This window comes from Aquarana catesbeiana, linkage group LG09 (genome assembly GCF_042186555.1).
Source record: "Aquarana catesbeiana isolate 2022-GZ linkage group LG09, ASM4218655v1, whole genome shotgun sequence".
In the NCBI taxonomy this organism is placed as follows: Eukaryota; Metazoa; Chordata; class Amphibia; order Anura; family Ranidae; genus Aquarana; species Aquarana catesbeiana.
The window spans coordinates 233,403,986-233,421,255 of record NC_133332.1 but is presented as its reverse complement, the minus strand read 5'-3'; the positions used below and the strand labels follow the sequence as shown (position 1 = coordinate 233,421,255).

Sequence of the window (17,270 nt, the reverse complement as noted above, 5' to 3'; positions counted from 1 at the left end):
TACTGACGGTTGGCAACACTGCAGGGTACACACGGTTTCCCCAAAAAATTTATAATATACAAAACAAAAATTACATTTTAAAAAATACATTTATTGATGTATTAATGATTAATTTATGTCTAAATACGTGTAAAGTGGTAACTCCACTTTCATGGAAAAAATAGAGCAAATAAAACAAAAAATAATATAGCATATGCAATTGCTACACAAGCTACATTGTAACTAAATGTGTTTAACCCATTTATGCCTAAGGCTGACATTTTAGTTTGTACATACAATTTATATGTTACCTAGAGCCAGGGGCGTACCTAGGGCATTTGGCACCCGGGGCGGATCCTATTTTTGGCACCCCCCCCTGACAAAATCGCAGCGTGGGAAGGAGCAGCAGCTTCTTTTGAGTGACAGTGTATGATTTGCTGCGACTGCAGCTCAATTTAAGAAGGTTAGAGTATTATAGTGGCAGATTAGGACCATATAGGGTATTATGGTGGCAGGCTAGGGCAGTATAAGGTATTATGGTGGCAGGTCAGGGCAGTATAGGGTATTATGGTGACAGGCTAGGGCAGTATAGGGTATTATGGTGACAGGCTTGGGCAGTATAGGGTATTATAGGGGAAGGTTAGGGCAGTATAGGGTATTATGGTGGCAGGCTAGGGCAGTATAGGGTATTGTAGGGTCAGGTTAGGGTAGTATAGGGTATTATGGTGGCAGGATAGGGCAGTATAGGGTATTATGGTGGCAGGCTAGGGCAGTAAAGGGTATTATAGGGTCAGGTTAGGGTAGTATAGGGTATTATGGTGGCAGGTTAGGGCTGTATAGGGTATTATAGGGACAGGTTAGGGCAGTATAGGGTATTATAGGGGCAGGTTGGGGCAGTATAAGGTATTATAGGGGCAGGTGAGGGCAGTATAAGGTATTATAGGGGCAGTGTTTAGGACCGTATAGAGTATTATAGGGGCAGGTTAGGGCTGTATAGAGTATTATAGGGGCAGGTTAGGGCTGTATAGAGTATTATAGGGGCAGGTTAGTGCTGTATAGGGTATTATAGGGGCAGGTTAGTGCTGTATAGGGTATTATAGGTGCAGGTTAGGGCTGTACAGGGTATTATAGGGGCAGGTTAGGGCTGTATAGGGTATTATAGGGGCAGGTTGGGGCTGTATACAGTGACAATGTGCTCCCTTACAGCATAGCTGCAGATGTAGACACTCATAGCTCCTGTGTGCTCTCCTCTTTCTCCTCCAGGATCAGCCAGTGAACGAGTCTTTGGGAGAAGTGGAGGAGGCAGCCACACCCCTGGCTTCGCCCACCAACTCCAGCTACCTCGGGACTCGGGAGACATTGAAGATTGCTGAGGGACAGCCTGCCTGATTGGATGACTGGAGAGACAGGCAGCCCCACTACCCCGCACCGCTGGGCCCCCTGCCGACCCTTCTGAGGCATTGCTTACAAAGCTGGGAAAGTGCAGGGGCGTCCCTTAGTATGACGGCTCTGCTGCGATCACATCTCACACTGCACCCCCCTGAAATGACACCCCCCTAATGTGTGGCACTCGGGGCGGACCGCCCCCCCTGCCCCCTTTTCAATCAACATGCAGCTGCTGTAATTTTATGTAAAATTCAAAGCAATATGGCAACTGAGATACAAGTGAATTGTCAGGTACCCCCTTTTTGTGAGATACTTTCTAAAGGAGAAGTACAGCCAAAGCTTGTTTGGCTGTGTTTCTCCTGTTGATCACTGGCGTGCAGTTTGTTCTGCACTCCTGTGGTCCGTTTTCAGCAGACAGTGGACTGAAGCCTGCTGTCAGCTGATGTCACAGAGCAGCACCAGGCTCGGGAAAGATCGCTTGGTCGGGATCCGCCCATATGCCTGGTCTAGCACCCAGCTCAGACTCTCAGCGAGCTGAGAGCCTGAGCAGGCCACTCCCACCCCCTCCACGGTGCAGCTCTCCAGTGAACACAGTGGGGGGGGGGGGGGCAGAGCAGAGACCTGTCAGTCACCGGTTTTCTGCTCATGAAGCTCTGAGAACCGAGTGAACGGCAGTGTTTGATCACTCGGTTCTCAGTATTAGAGCTGGCGGGGGACAGAAGCAGCATCCACCTAGGTAAGTATGATTAAACAAAAAACAACCCCATACTTCTCTTTAAGGGCTAATTACTTATAAAGAAGACTGCAAGTACATCAGCTTATTAGAATGAATGCATACACTTCCATTCAGGAACCAGACTTCCAAGGACATAATAGAGCATACAGCTTTTTGTTAAGAACAGAAACAGATAGAAATCTGCTTCAAAGTTTGTTAAAATCCTTGCAGTGCAATGAATATAGATCACCCACAAAGGACTGTTTTTTTAATCGACAAAAGTGGAGTTACTCTTTAAGTATCACTCACTCTCAGCACAGGTTTCTGATAAAACTCTTGCATGCGACCACTGAAGTCCTAGGTTTAAAGCAAAACTAAAGTCTCCATACATACCTGTCATCTTCTTCTAAGGGCCCGGTCTTTGGGCCTCTTCATTGGCCAACAGGGGGTAACGTCAATCCAGCGCATGCACAGTCATCCCAACATTCGGAGACTGACCCGACACTGTAATCTGCATGCACAGCTATGTTTACAGTGCCGGAGGAGAAGGCGGGCGGGCAGATAGGGGCATTTTATGTGCATGCCTCTTCTGCAATAAAAACCTGCCTGCTCAGTTTTTTACAATAGGACTTTAGTTCTACTTTAAATACCTTGCAAGTTTCAAATGTACTGCGAAATAACAGTTTTGGCCAGAGAAGTAATTACTTCTCATGTGCCTGGTAATGAGATTTCCTTTAGTTTGTATCTCTGCTCTTCCCACAAGGCTATACATAGGAGTCACAGAACACATCCAACTGTTGCAGATGGAGAAAGTTCAGAATATCTTAGTATCTGTAAAGTGTAGCAATATCTTACCTTAAGAACAGCCTCCAAAGACGGATGCTGGCGGAGTCGCACTACACCAGGAGGATACTTGGATAGCATCTTTATGGTTCTACAAAAAATTAAAAAGTTAAAGGATCAAACTTTCACAAAACTGAAAACCTTGCCATCATTTTCTGGGATCTGACAAGAGTTTTTAAGTAAAATGTATGTTGCTGCTTGTTATCCATACTGACACTTTTAATTGGTGGACTTTCTATCTTGTATTTGATTAGTTATTACCCACATTATGGTTTAGGGCCCATCTGTTCTCACTGGGAGATAGAAATGTATCCCCTGGAGAGGCAACAGACTTTAACAAATCCAGTTTTGATGCCTCACACAAAATTATTTCCAATGCAAATACCCTGCTGTTGAAACAGCCAGGTGCCTAAGGTATAGTCAGTGTTGAAAACAGTGCTGACATTTATATTCATTGAAAAACTCCTGGTAGCCAGTATTTTAACCCTGTTCCTGGAAGTACTAAACACAAACACAGATTCTCCCAACCAAAACTGGAATTCTACCACTTACATAGCTGCAAACCAGCAGGACTCCTGTTCTGCAGACTGCAAGAGGTGACAGAGCGTATCCAAAGCGTGGGAGAAGCATTCACTCTTCATGACGTGCTGGTGGCCAGCCTGGCTGGTAGATAGGCAAGTGAGAGCAAAACAGGCATTCCTACTCCCTCCAGCATCTCCTTCAGACATCATGGCATCCAGTGCAGAGACCTAGACTTATCAAGGGATGAACACATGCTTATCAATCATCATAAGGCTCCTGCAAGCATAAAGACGCTTTTGTTGTACTCACTGTAAAATCATTTTATTGGACGGACACAGGAAGCTTTTAACCTTTGGGTAATACTGCTGCCTACAAAAAAAAACCTCTTCTACTGCAAGCATGCCCCTTTTATCAGTAAAGCAACATTAAGAGCATGATCATAAACCCAGAGCAGTGGGACATGCATCCTTCAATGGACTCCAAGGAAAGGATTTTGGGTACAGAAATTCTATTTTCTTTCTAGGACAGATTTTCTCAACCTTTTCAACACAGAGGAGCCCTTGAAATAACTTTCTGGTATCAGGTAACCCCTGCTACAAATGACTATATCTACAACTCATGACACAATAGTGCGATGGTCAGTGGGAAGAATGCTCCTTACACGTGTGGTCATTGGGAAGAATTACTCCCTTGCAGAAAGCTAAAAAGATTATTTGTGTCAGTGAGAACTTATCTGAGTGGCAGAAGTTTCTCATTGCTCAATGAATCCCCCTAGCAACCTCTGGAAGATCCATAGGGCTCCCCTGGTTGAGAAACCATATTCTAGGCCATTGAGGGACAGAGAGTATTTAGCCTTTGGGACATCCACAAGCAGCCCAATGAGGGGTGGTCAACACATCAACAAACTCTAACAGGCCCAAGAAAACAGCAGAGACCTGGATACTGCCTGCAGCTCAGCCATCTGAAGGATGCTAACATCCACTTGACAGAACTTAGAGAATGTGTGAATAGAAGATCAGGTGGCAGCTTTGAAAATCTGGGAAACAGTTGCTTGATGCCAAGAAGCCCAAAAAGTACTCACAGTTCTAGTAGTGTATGTCTTAACAGGTAAGGGTGCAACCTGATCCTCAAGACCATAAACTTGAATGATGGGCAGCCTAAACCATCTAAACATGGCATAACAAGAAGTCAGAGTGCCCTTCTGTGGTGAATCAGTCTTTCTCAAAGCAGAAGTATCTGAGAGTGAGATTTTCACAGCTCAAACCACTTCCAGGCATTAGAGCAGGGGTCTCAAACTGGTGGCCTTCCAGCTGTTGAAAAACTGCAAGTCCCATCATGCCTCTGCCTGTGGGAGTCATGCTTGAAACTGTCAGCCTTGCAATGTCTCATGGGACTTGTAGTTTCACAACAGCCGGAGGGCCGCCAGTTTGAGACCCCTGCATTAGAGGGATATTTCCTTTGGGACAATGTCTTGGCTGAGGTGAAATGCCGTAACTACCTTCGCAATGAAGGTAGTCCTGGGTCTAAACACCACCTTGTCCCCGTGCAAAACCAGAAAGGGTTCCTTGCAAGATAATGCTGACAGTTCAGACACTCGCCTCACAGAGGTGATGACAACAAACGGCAAGCAATACCACGTTGTGGGTGAGAGCACAGATATGAATGTCTCTAATAAGCTCAGATGCCAGAAAGTGACAGGGGAAATACATAAGAAACCCCCTGTACAAAGGTCTTCATCAAGGAGTGGGAGGCCACTAGGCTCTGAAACAGGACTGAAAAGGCAGAAACCTGGCCCTAGATAGTTCTGAGACACAAATTCTGGTCTATACCCAGCTGCAAGAAGGAGGAGTTTCATCCCACAGAGAAACTCCTAGAGTGGAAGCCTTGAGAAGCAAACCAAGTGAAGTATACCTTCCATGTGTGAAGATGACGTTTGGCACAAAGGAGTCACAGATTCTCTGTTGAAGCCTACCTGGCTGATGGATCATATCCACAAGGGACAGTCTGGAGCAATGAGGATCAATCACTGAAATTCCTTACATCCCAGTCTTGCAAAGCAAATGAGAAAGAAGTCTCAGGAGAGAAAAGGTATAAATCAAGGTGTTCTGATCCCGTGGAGCTACAGAACATCCACTGCTTTAACTAGAGGATCCCTGTACCTGGAAACAAACTTTCCCAGCCTGTTGTTGAACTTGGCGACAGGAGGTCTGCATCTGGCATCCTCCACTTGAAGCACAGGTACTGGAACACCTCCAGGTGTAGGGACCATTTCACCAGTTCTAAGTGCAACACACTGAGGAAGTCTTCCTGCCACACTTGTCTATGTCTGGGAAGTACATGGCCTACAAGTTGAAAAATTAAGTTCTGCACAGGACAAGATCCAATCTACCTTTGTTGTGATGACAAGACATTTGTTTCCTTCCAAATGATTGATGTATGCCACTTCAGTGATGTTGTCTGACTGAATCCGGATTCAATGACCCTCTAGTAGAATGGTCGAAAGCAGCAGAGACAGCACCATTGCCCAAAGCTCCTGGATGTTGACCATGAGAAAAGACTCCCCCAGTTACCAAATCCCCTGCACTAAAAGGGTGCCCAAGATTCTTCCCCAGCCTGACAGGCACTCACCCATTGTGGGGATCCTTCAAAAGATAGGAAGGAAGGACTTCCCTGATTCTAGAGGCAGATTTAAGAGCCACCAAGCCAGAGAAAACCTTGTCTTCTGTGCCAAGCAAGTCGATCTGTCATAGGACCTGATTGACTTGTCTCACAATGAAAGAATGTTGTGTCGTAGAGGTCTGGAGTGAAACTGGGTGAAACTTTCATGAGAGAAACTTCCTTTACGCCAAAGTCTCTTGTGCAAAAATAGAGAGTTGGGCAACTCCTGGACTAAAAAAGATGAATCTGAGACCAGAGAGTCTGACATTTTTCATGTGAGGGGAACACTCTGGCTTGAGCTGTATCTAGGTCTAGGCCCTGATACTCCAAACATTGAGTCAGTTCCAGAAATGATTTCTGAAGGTTCAGGATCCATCAGAAGCAGTGCAATGTCTAGACAGTCAAAGTCACGGTGTCTGATTAACCCTGTGCTGACTGTTCCCTCAACAGGAAGTTGTCTAACTCTCCCACAATGTGGATGGCACAAGAGAACAGCAGGGCTAGCACTGGGGCAAACACCTAGAGGGCTAGGCAAGAGGCAAAAGAGCAGAGTCACGAACTGGTCGTTAAGGGGCACCACAGTAAAACATAGCAATCCCTGATGTGCAGGGAAGTTTAGAACATGTAGGTATGTATCCTTAATGCCTACAAAAGCAAGATAACAGATTAGGTGACCTCCACGTTGAATTTCTGTGTTTAAATAAAGACATTCAGGGATTTGAGATCCAAGATGGGATGGATGCCCTCTTTAGGTATGGGAACACTGAACGGGTTGGGGTAAAACCCTGGAAACCATTCTGGCTCAGGAACTGGGGCAATGATATCTTGATTAAGGAGACAAAGGTGGCTTTGCAGCCTTGGGAGTTTTAAAGACCCAAAATTGGAAACAGCATTGGTAAAAGCAACAGGCTGATCATCTATTTTCAGAGTTGTGCACGCTGCATCAATAAGACCTAAAAAGGTCTCCTTTGATTTGTGAGTATTAGACGGTGACTCCTCAGAGGTAAACTCATCAGTAAAGGACTGAAATGACTCAAGGTCAAACAAAGTCTCTGCAGCCAATGGCTTGGAAGCTGCTAAGGACATGGGCAAGTCAGATAAAGAATTAGTGGAAGAGGGCACAGGAGCACACTTGTGGCCTCTGCAATCACAGTCAGCAAATAACTGAGTAGTTGGGCCATGCAGTCTTGCATGACTGTTGTAAAAACCTCAGCTAAGAGGCCAGAGGAAGTAGTCAAACCAGATGGAACTAAAGAAGACTATGAAGATGGAAAATGGACAACATGACTCCAGGCTGCAGACATCAGTAGGAGCACTGCAAGCAGCACCCATGTGACTAGCAAAGTGTGATTTGGGGGTATAACTGTCTTTTTATGTCTAGAATTACTGTAGACATCTTGCAACTGCATGACAGTAAGGCAGTTTACAGGCTCCTAGTATGAGACAAGGCATTGGGATCTTCAAAGACAGGGCAAGCTCTGAGACAATGCCAGTGGCTTTGGACCTGGAAAGTGCTCCACATCTAACTCTTTATCAGAACTGATTCTGGAAAGCATTGCACGTGGAACCGTGAACTGTTGGTCTGATGGTGTCCAGACGGAGTACTCTAGAAGCCAGACTGAGGATGATTGCACGGTATAACTGCAAATGTAGAGACAATGTCTAGCAGTGATCCAGAGAAGAACCTTGATTTAAAAAAAAATGTAGAATAGAAAAGTACTAGCAAAAATAGGTTAGTCTTTTTACACAGCAGAGCTGAAGATACAGACATCCTCCTAGGACACTAGCAAAAAATAAAGCATGCTGGTAGTTGGAGGGGTTACCCTGGGCTGGCACACAGTTTTTTTTGCCAGTGTCCAATCCTCCTGTAGGTGGCAGTATAACCTGAAGGTTAAAGACATCAGGTGTTCCTCAACAGATGAGAAAGAAATACAGAATGCAGGTATGGATTCTTCTTTTTAAAAAGTGACCCATATCATATTATTGTGTCCTTTTTTATTCGTATTTTAAGTAAAACATTATTACTTGCAGTGCCATATTTCTATTACCATATGTAATATACAGATACATTAGTAAAACCTGCTCCTGCTAGTGGCTAGGGTATCTGACATTGAAATTAGTATCCAAGTTGAATACCAACTGTGAAAAACTCAATCACAAGACAAGCCACCGATTAATGCTTGGCTGCCATACCAATTCAGGGCCTTCAAACAGACTTCACTGACTGCTGCCTTATTTGGGTCATTGGTTCAAAAAGGACTGAAGAAGGAGGATCAGCATGACAGCTACTAAACTAGACTAGCATTTTCAGAAGGAGGTTAGAATTGACAGGATATGTAGTCTCTTTTCACAACTTTACTATGGAGATCTCTCCGCAAAGTTTGAGGTTCCTTCTAATTGACAAATAGTAAGCCTTCCTCCAGTCAGTCTGCTCACCATCCTGTCAGCTTCTGGCAGGCTCAGCACGCGCCTCCTCCCAGTGTCAGAGTCACAGAGACGTCCCAGAGTAAATGCTGCATTCAGTCCACAGCCTGTGAAAGAATGGAAACATCACATACATTAGAGATAAAAGATGAAAGGTTACCTTCCATTAGAGAAGCACAAACACGTAGGCTGCAAGTGCAGAATGTTTCCACCCTGCTCAATAAAAGTCAAGAAGCTGGATGGCAAATTTCTTAGCTAAACAGCAGCTGCCTCAATTAGGTGCACGCTCTGTTTAGGTATTCTGATTGCCGAGGGTGCTAGTTGTCAGAATACAATAGCCACCACTGCAGATTTATTAATGTACAGTAAAACCTTGGATTGCAAGCATAATTCGTTCCAGAAACATGCTTGTAATCCAAAGCACTTGTATATCAAAGCAAATTTCCCCTTAAGAAATAATGGAAACTCAAATGATTCATTCCACAACCATTTATTCATAGGTCCTTCCGTTTATAGTCCATATAAAAAGATTATAGCAGAGGGCGTGGCTTAGCGATGGCCGAGTAAAGACGTCTGCTGAAGGAGCTCCCGACCCGACCCGCACTCTACCGGCCCAACAAACCACATTTACCGCAGGTGAACACGGCATGACCACCCCTAAACATTACAGGACGAGAGCGACAACCAGAGGGACAGGCACCCCGATCTTACAGCTCGGTATAAGACGCTTCCTCAGAGACAGGCAGGAGCTATCCCCAGGCGCCATTGTGTCCGCGCCACGTGTTCTTCACACAGATAGGACCCCCGCTGGGTTACACATACTCCCCACGGCGGATACTATGGAAGCAGACCCACACATGGGGACCCCGGCCGCATTCCAGTCGGAGATGGCAACTTCTACACATAGCCAGCCACGGATAGAGGATGACCTCCGAGCCATGCTGCAAGCTCTACCCACCAGGGCAGATATCGAGGCCCTGATACAACGCGTGGAGGAAGCACATAGCAGGGACATACAAGAAATCAGGTCAGAAATACACACGATCAATCACCGAGTGTCTACCGGGGAAACTCTGACCTCTACACTGGAGTCCCGGGTTCTATCCTTAGAGAAAGCCCATGAATCTCACAATATGGAGATACAGGAGATGCAGCTTCATCTTGAAGAAATGGAGGACCGTAGCCGACGCAACAACCTACGGCTGCGGGGAATCCCAGAGGCAACGGGACCAGAGGACCTGGCGGAGACAGTAACAGCCATTTTTCACAGACTCTTAGAAAACCCCCCACCCTCTCTGGAAATTGACAGGGTCCACAGAACTCTAGGTCCAAAACCTACTGACCCAGCGAGGCCCCGGGACGTCCTCTGCCGTCTACACAGGTACGCTCAAAAGGAAACCATCTTGCGCAACGCTTGGGACAGAGGAGACATAGAATTCGACGGAGCTCAAATACAAATTCTTACGGATATATCCAGAGCCACGCTTCAACGCCGAGCTATGTTATAACCCCTGTTGGAGGCTGCTAGACAACACGGCTGCACTTATCGATGGGGGTATCCCCTGGCGGTGATATTCCGCTCTAACCATTCCTCATTCACGTTGCGATCGCCAGCAGATCTGCCTGCCTGTTTTACCTTTCTGGGGTCTGACCCAATCCCAGTGCCCAACTGGCGACTGAAAATACCAAGACCGATGGGCCGCCCAGGACCACTTACGTCCAGACCCAACCAGCCAGCCAGATCTCAGAAGAACCGAGGACGCTCTAGAGCCTCCAACAGCAGCGGTACACGTGAGTCTTGAACTTTGAGATTTATTAGTTAAAGATGTGTGGGATGCGGGCCCGGACATTGCGACACAGTTTTCCGTTTAATCCCCTGGGGATGGCCCCCCGCATTTTGGTCCCCCGTGGCCCCTGGATACCGCCCATTTTGTTTACCAACAAGACCCAGACTCAATTTTACATTCTTGGAATGGGGAGCAGTGGGGTGAGTAGGGGTTGAGTTTCCCCTCTGATGGTTCAAATACATACAGTGAATATCACCGCACTAGGAGGGGACGGAGGCCTCATATCCCCTTGTCGGGTAACCCTGAGTTATAGGGAGACCGTGTGACTGCTGCTATCTCAGGGCCACGCCACGATTACGGTCTGTCTACGCAATTCCACAAGGCCGAACAATAGAGCCCAGGGGAGAACCCTCGGCCCCTCCCACACAAGGAGCATCTGTGCAATATGTACAGGGACACCACCGTCAGAACATACTGGGGTTGCTTAGCCCGCCGGAGTATTATCTTCACCCCAACATGAGCAACGAGTCAAGGCAGAAATTCTCATTGACTACACACTCACAGAGACCATGCCAGCCCATGACGCGCAATGGAGGGACAGTTACGGAGAGGTGAACTCCTCCTACCCTGCGACTGGCCTAGATCCATAAGGACGGTCAGTACACCATCTTGAAGTCCGGTGGGGAGGTTTTGCCCCTAGTGCCACTGTGAACTCTGGGCTGTGGCACTCCGACCGCTCTACTTGTTTTAGGGGAAAAGATTATTTGTAACATTCAAGAAACCTTTCAGGCGGGGGAAACCTTTCAGTAGATAAATTGAAGCTTCACTGTCTGGAACATTTATGACGGGGGGGTGGTGGGAGGGCCGCCGGGGGGGTGAGGGATGGCCGGGATGGCCGTGGCTGGGGGGGTTGGTGGGGGAGGGGGGGACCGGGGTCTTCTTCTGGAGGCCGGCCCCCCGCTCCACCGCCGGGCCCTGACCCGCGGTCTGCTCCTTATCATATGTGGGGGAGTAGTAATATGGTGGTTTGTTGGTGTGGGTCCGGGGGGGGGGGTGCCCCATCGGGGGGATGTTCCAATTTTCGTTTTAAATGCATGTCCGGCCTGCTTTTCAACCATACACATGTAGACGTTTGTGTTAATATTCGTTACCACTGTTATATAGGAATGCTGCTAAATGAGGATTCTACATCTGTTTACCTCTTGTCTATTATATAATATGCCAATATATCACCTGCCTGACCTTGTACATTAAACAGGACTGGGGGGATGCGGGCGGTGTCCGGGTGTTTCCCAGGCCCTTCGCTGACTACACTCCCACTTAGGTCTGCGCTCAATACGCAGGTTCTCCTGTAGAGCGTATAAGCAAGACATTGCTGCTTTATTAGAAACTTGAAATATTGTTCGAGGGATCTCTACCCTCATTTCTACTCTCTTTCTGATTCCTCTTACTCTTCTTTCATTCTCTTTTTATCCCCCTGATCTTACCTCCCCCCTCCTTTAACCCTTAGTCCCCTACTCCCCAGGATCATGGACGAACTCCACATTGTAACTTTAAACGTTAAAGGACTTAATTTTTCTGAAAAAAGACGCACGCTACAAAACGATATGAAACGCATGAAGGCAGACATTGTTCTGCTGCAAGAGACCCACTTCCGGGAAAATGCTTTTCCTATTCTGAAAAACAGACACTACCCGACGGTATATCACTCAACGTACTCAGAGGCCAAATCCAGAGGCGTCTCCATTCAGATATCGGCTAAAATCCCATGGTCCCTGACTGCTATACTGACAGACCCGGAGGGAAGATACCTCTTCCTCAAGGGCAAGATAGGTGAAGTGAAGGTGACTATAGCCAACTTATATGCTCCCAATTGCCACCAAGACGTTTTCCTCAGCAAACATGTGAAACTACTTCAAAAATTCTCAGAGGGCCAACTTATAGTGGGCGGTGATCTAAATATCCCCCTTCTCCCTACAGAGGACACGTCGACGGGATCATCCTCCACACCTAAGGGAGCACGCAAAGCCATCCACTCAGCTATGCACTCAGCACAATTAATAGATGCCTGGCGTCTATTACACCCCGGAGAACGAGACTATACATTTTATTCCCGCCCACACCAAACGTACTCACGTATAGACTATTTCTTGATACCCCACAGACAACTACATGCAGTCAGAAGCACCACTATAGGCTCTATTACATGGTCAGACCATGCCCCAGTCATGATGCGGTATGCCTTGACAGACTTTTACAAGGGACAAAGAAGCCCTTGGAGACTGAATTAGAGCCTATTACAGGACCCAGAGACACTAGCAGCAGTCACCAGAGAGATAACACAATATTTCCAAACCAATGACACCACGGGCAGCGACAAGGGTCTTGTATGGGAGGCCCACAAAGCTGTGATACGGGGCATCCTTATACAACACGGTTCAAGACTTAAAAAACAGAGGACTGAACAAATGACCTTGCTGATAAATAAACTACAGTCACTAGAAATCGCGCATAAACAGTCCCAGACCAGACAACTGGAAACTGAATTGGACACAGTCCGCACACAGATCACTGACTTACTTCAACATAAAGCTAAGGCTGCGATGCAAATTACCAGGAAAAAAATATACGAATCTGGCAACAAATGTGGCAGAATGCTGGCTCAATCTCTACAGAATCAAAGGGCAGCATCATATATACCTCATATTACCTCACACATGGGCCATAAAAAGACCCTTCCCCAACAAATTACCAATGAATTTAAATCTTTCTACGAAAAACTATATAACATCCCCACGACAGGCCCCCCAGTGGAGCGTATGAGAGACTACCTGACTGAATCCCAGATGCCCACACTGTCCACGGAAACGCGTGACCTCTTAGAGAACCTTATCACACTACCTGAATTACAGGCGGCAATCGGGAACACCAAACCGGGGAAAGCTCCAGGCCCGGATGGCATAACAGTCCAGTATTACAAAACTCTTCTGCCATCCCTGGGAACCCACATGGTGGAGCTGTTTAATAGCCATGCGGAGGGAGGTGGTTTTCACAGCTCTACCTTTCAGGCTCAGATCTCGGTCATCCCAAAAGAAGGGAAAGACCCGACCCAATGTGGAAGTTACCGGCCAATCTCCCTACTCAATACGGATATCAAACTATTCACCAAAATAATAGCCTCCAGACTACAGCTACACCTCCCCCACTTAATTCATTTGGACCAGGTGGGTTTTGTGCCCACTAGAGAGGCGAGGGACAACACCATTAAGGTGTTGAACCTAATCCATGCAACCAACTGCACAAAAACGCCGAGTGTCTTTGTCAGCACCGATGCTGAAAAGGCTTTCGACCGTGTAAACTGGGCCTTTATGTTCGAAACGCTTAGACACGTGGGAGTTGGTAGTAAGATGTTAAGATGGATAATGGCAGTCTACACAACACCGACCGCTAGAGTCAGGGCAAACGGGACGTTGTCGGACCTATTCCCAATCACCAACGGGACAAGACAGGGTTGCCCTCTCTCCCCACTCCTCTTCGCCCTATCCCTTGAACCCTTTCTATGCCACGTAAGACTGAATCCCAACATCAAGGGGGTGGAGATAAATCACACCAAATATAAGGTGTCCGCATATGCGGACGACCTTATGTTCTCACTCACAAATCCAATAATATCCCTCCCGAATCTGCTTAAAGAGTTCGAACTATACGGTAACCTGTCTAACCTGAAGATAAACTTCGCTAAATCAGAAGCTATGGGTGTCGGAATACCACATGCACAGCTTCTACATCTCCAATCCAGCATTCATTTGAAATGGAACAACACGGCTCTAAAATACTTAGGTACACAAATTCCCCACAATTTATCCCGGCTCTATGATCTAAACTTTCCACCACTACTTAAATCAATAAGGGAATTTTTAAATAAATGGGACACAGGCTTGCACTCCTGGGTGGGACGGTGTAACATACTAAAAATGTCCATACTCCCCAAATTCCTCTATCTAATGCAAACACTACCGGTGAACATACCTACAACCTTCTTCAAGAGGGTGCAATCGACTTTTGCGGAATTTGTATGGGCTAAACAAAAACCGAGACTTGCTCACAAAATATTGGTTCTCCCAAAACAATCAGGTGGCCTAGCACTACCAGACGTTCCTGCCTACTACAAGGCAGTTCTTTTGGGAAGATTGATCGATTGGTGTCGACACCAAGAGACCAAACTCTGGACTAGTCTGGAACAAAACAAAAGCCAAATTCCTCTTAAGAGAGCTCCTTGGTGTTATCCGGCTATCCCAGCAGAGATTAGGAGACACCCATTAATAGGAAACACTATAAAAATCTGTGCTCAACTCCTTACGCGGGTTACCTTATCCTCGTTGAATTCCCCCCTTTACCCAATACTAGGGAACCCGTTGTTTACACCAGGACTACAGGACACGGTATTTGGAAACCTTGTTAGGTTGGACCTCTATCAAGCCTCCCACTTTAGTGGTGGAGGACGCTGGAAAACAACCACAGAACTTACTGATCCAACAGGTACATATAAACTGGACTGGAGTCATTTCCTCAAAACCATTCAACCCCCAGCGAGCGGACAGACACTCACCACATTTGAAGACATATGCTCAACACAGGGGACCCTACCACACACACTCTCTCTGGCCTACAGTATTCTCATTACACCCCCATCAGACTTTGTTCCACCATGACTAACCAAATGGGAAAAGGAGCTGAACTGTAGCTTTAGCTCAGCCAAGAAACAACAGATACTGAAACTCACACACAAATCCTCCATATGCGCCAAAACTCAAGAGACGAATTACAAAATTCTATCACACTGGTACAGAACCCCAGCACAGCTGAGTAGATTCTTCCCGGCGGCATCCGACCTCTGCTGGCGATGCCAAACGGAAAAAGGAACATTACTACATGTCTTTTGGTCATGTCCTGCACTGACGAATTTTTGGTTAATGGTCAAACAGACGATACAGAAAGTCACAGATTACACCATTACTGATGATCCGTCCTTCTTCCTCCTGCATGCGGCAAACATTCCCATAAAAACATACAAAAAGTCAGTGCTGCGCCATCTGTTGGACGCAGCTAAGGCATGCATTTCACTAAAGTGGAAGTCCAAAGCCCCACCATCCATAGCATTATGGATCAAAAAAGTAGAAGAAATCAAACACATGGAAGACCTCATCCACACGGCACAAAATAGGCAGGAGAAATTCTCCAAAATGTGGCAGCTGTGGAACATGTTTATATATTCTGAGGAGGGTCAAGCTTTGAGAGAGCCTGCTCCGACATAAATTTGTCTGCTGCATGCTGGACACAAGAAAGTCAACAATATTGTTGCACCACAACAAATACTCCACATGATCCATGATCCTGGAGACCTTCAACCCCCCCCCACCCCTTCCCTTCCTCAGTACCTCTTTCACACTATATTTTCCTTTTCTTTTTCTGTTCTTTCTTGACTATAGGACCTTTCCATATCTTTTTGGGAAAAAGGAAAAGGGAGGGAGGGAACATATGGGACTGCTCTAATCTAGTCGCCACGATTCCGCAAATACAATGGCCTTGTAGTAACATGATCTCAAGATTTCATTTTACCTGTCAATAATAAGGTGTGTTGTACCATGGAAACATGTTATGTTATAATCCGTGGTGAAGATATAATGCATGTAATATTTCGTTGGTCCATGTGGGCCCCCCTTTTGTTTGCTATAAATAAAAAATAAAAAAAAAAAAAAAAAGATTATAGCAATGTGATAGGTTGTGTTACCATAAAATGTCCATCCACAAATGGAAGCCTCCACAAGGGGTTTAGAGGCAACATCCAGCAGGAGCTACAGAGTATAAAAGAGAAGATAGGCGCCTCTAAGTGTAGCAATATGGTTAAATTTAACGAAGGTACAACATTTAGCAACTCACATGGTTGATGAATAAAAGAGGCACATCTAAGTATGCAGGCATGCGGGGTAAAGCTGTCCACATACGCCATCCTCTGCAACGCCGGCACTCACCGCTGTCAGTCTGCAATCCCGACCAGGAAGACTACTCTGCAGTAGAGCGCAGAGTGGAAGGGATGACGTCGATGGCGGTGCGGAGGTTGGTCTATGTGGACAGCTTTACCCCGAATGCCTGCATACTTAGAAGTGCCTGTTTTAATCATCAACCATGTGAGTTGCTAAATGTTGTACCTTCATTAAATGTAACCATATTGCTACACTTAGAGGTGCCTCTCTTCTCTTTTATACTCAGTGACATGACGCTACTTCAAGTCAAGATGTATTAAAAAATGTTGCTTGTCTTGCAAAACCCTCTCAAACCAAGTTACTCTCAAACCAAGGTTTTACTGTACGTGGTTTAGCCTAGATGGGGGAACCAAGTGAAATCTCTTGCTTAGACAAACATGTATTGCCAGTTTTAGTTCATACTTTTTACATATTTTTTGATGACTCTCCAGCTCACCTGCTTCATCTGCATGTAGTGACATAATGATTTTCCTCAATATCATGTCCGATTTTGGGTGATCTAGTAGCCGGGAGCAGCCTTCATGGCACATAGAGATGCGAGCAAGCACCAAGGCACAGTTACTGGCTGTCCAATCACTGGGGGAGTCCAGGAGGTTCATGATGTTCTCAATAATGAAGTCAGAATCTGGAGAGGACAGCAGCCATCGCCTCCCACTACCATTCTCTGCCTACGAGAACAGGGAACAAATAGCATCTTAATAGGTATCTTAAAGCGAAGGTCCTCCCAAAAAAAAAAAATTAAAAGCCAGCAGCTACAAATACTGCAGCTGCTGGCTTTTAATAATAGGACACTTACCTGTCCTGGAGTCCAGCGATGTCCGCACCGCAGCTGATGTTTCCATCAGCTGTCAGGTGCTGCCTCCACCATTGCAAGTAAGGGAACCCGGCAGTGTAGCCTTATGGCTTCAAGCC

General features: G+C 46.2%; 1 protein-coding gene across 1 annotated transcript in view; it reads right to left on the bottom strand.

Annotated features, from left to right (window-relative positions):
• The window catches only part of LOC141108382 (uncharacterized), a 73,123-nt gene that overhangs the window by 35,352 nt on the left and 20,501 nt on the right, over nucleotides 1–17,270 (bottom strand). Inside the window, exons 4-7 of the mRNA XM_073599946.1 lie at nucleotides 16,795–17,026; nucleotides 8,540–8,634; nucleotides 3,476–3,672; nucleotides 2,936–3,014 (exon numbers count right to left, since the gene is read on the bottom strand). Coding sequence (XP_073456047.1) covers nucleotides 2,936–3,014; nucleotides 3,476–3,672; nucleotides 8,540–8,634; nucleotides 16,795–17,026 — 603 coding nt within the window. The remainder of the gene's footprint in view (nucleotides 1–2,935; nucleotides 3,015–3,475; nucleotides 3,673–8,539; nucleotides 8,635–16,794; nucleotides 17,027–17,270) is intronic.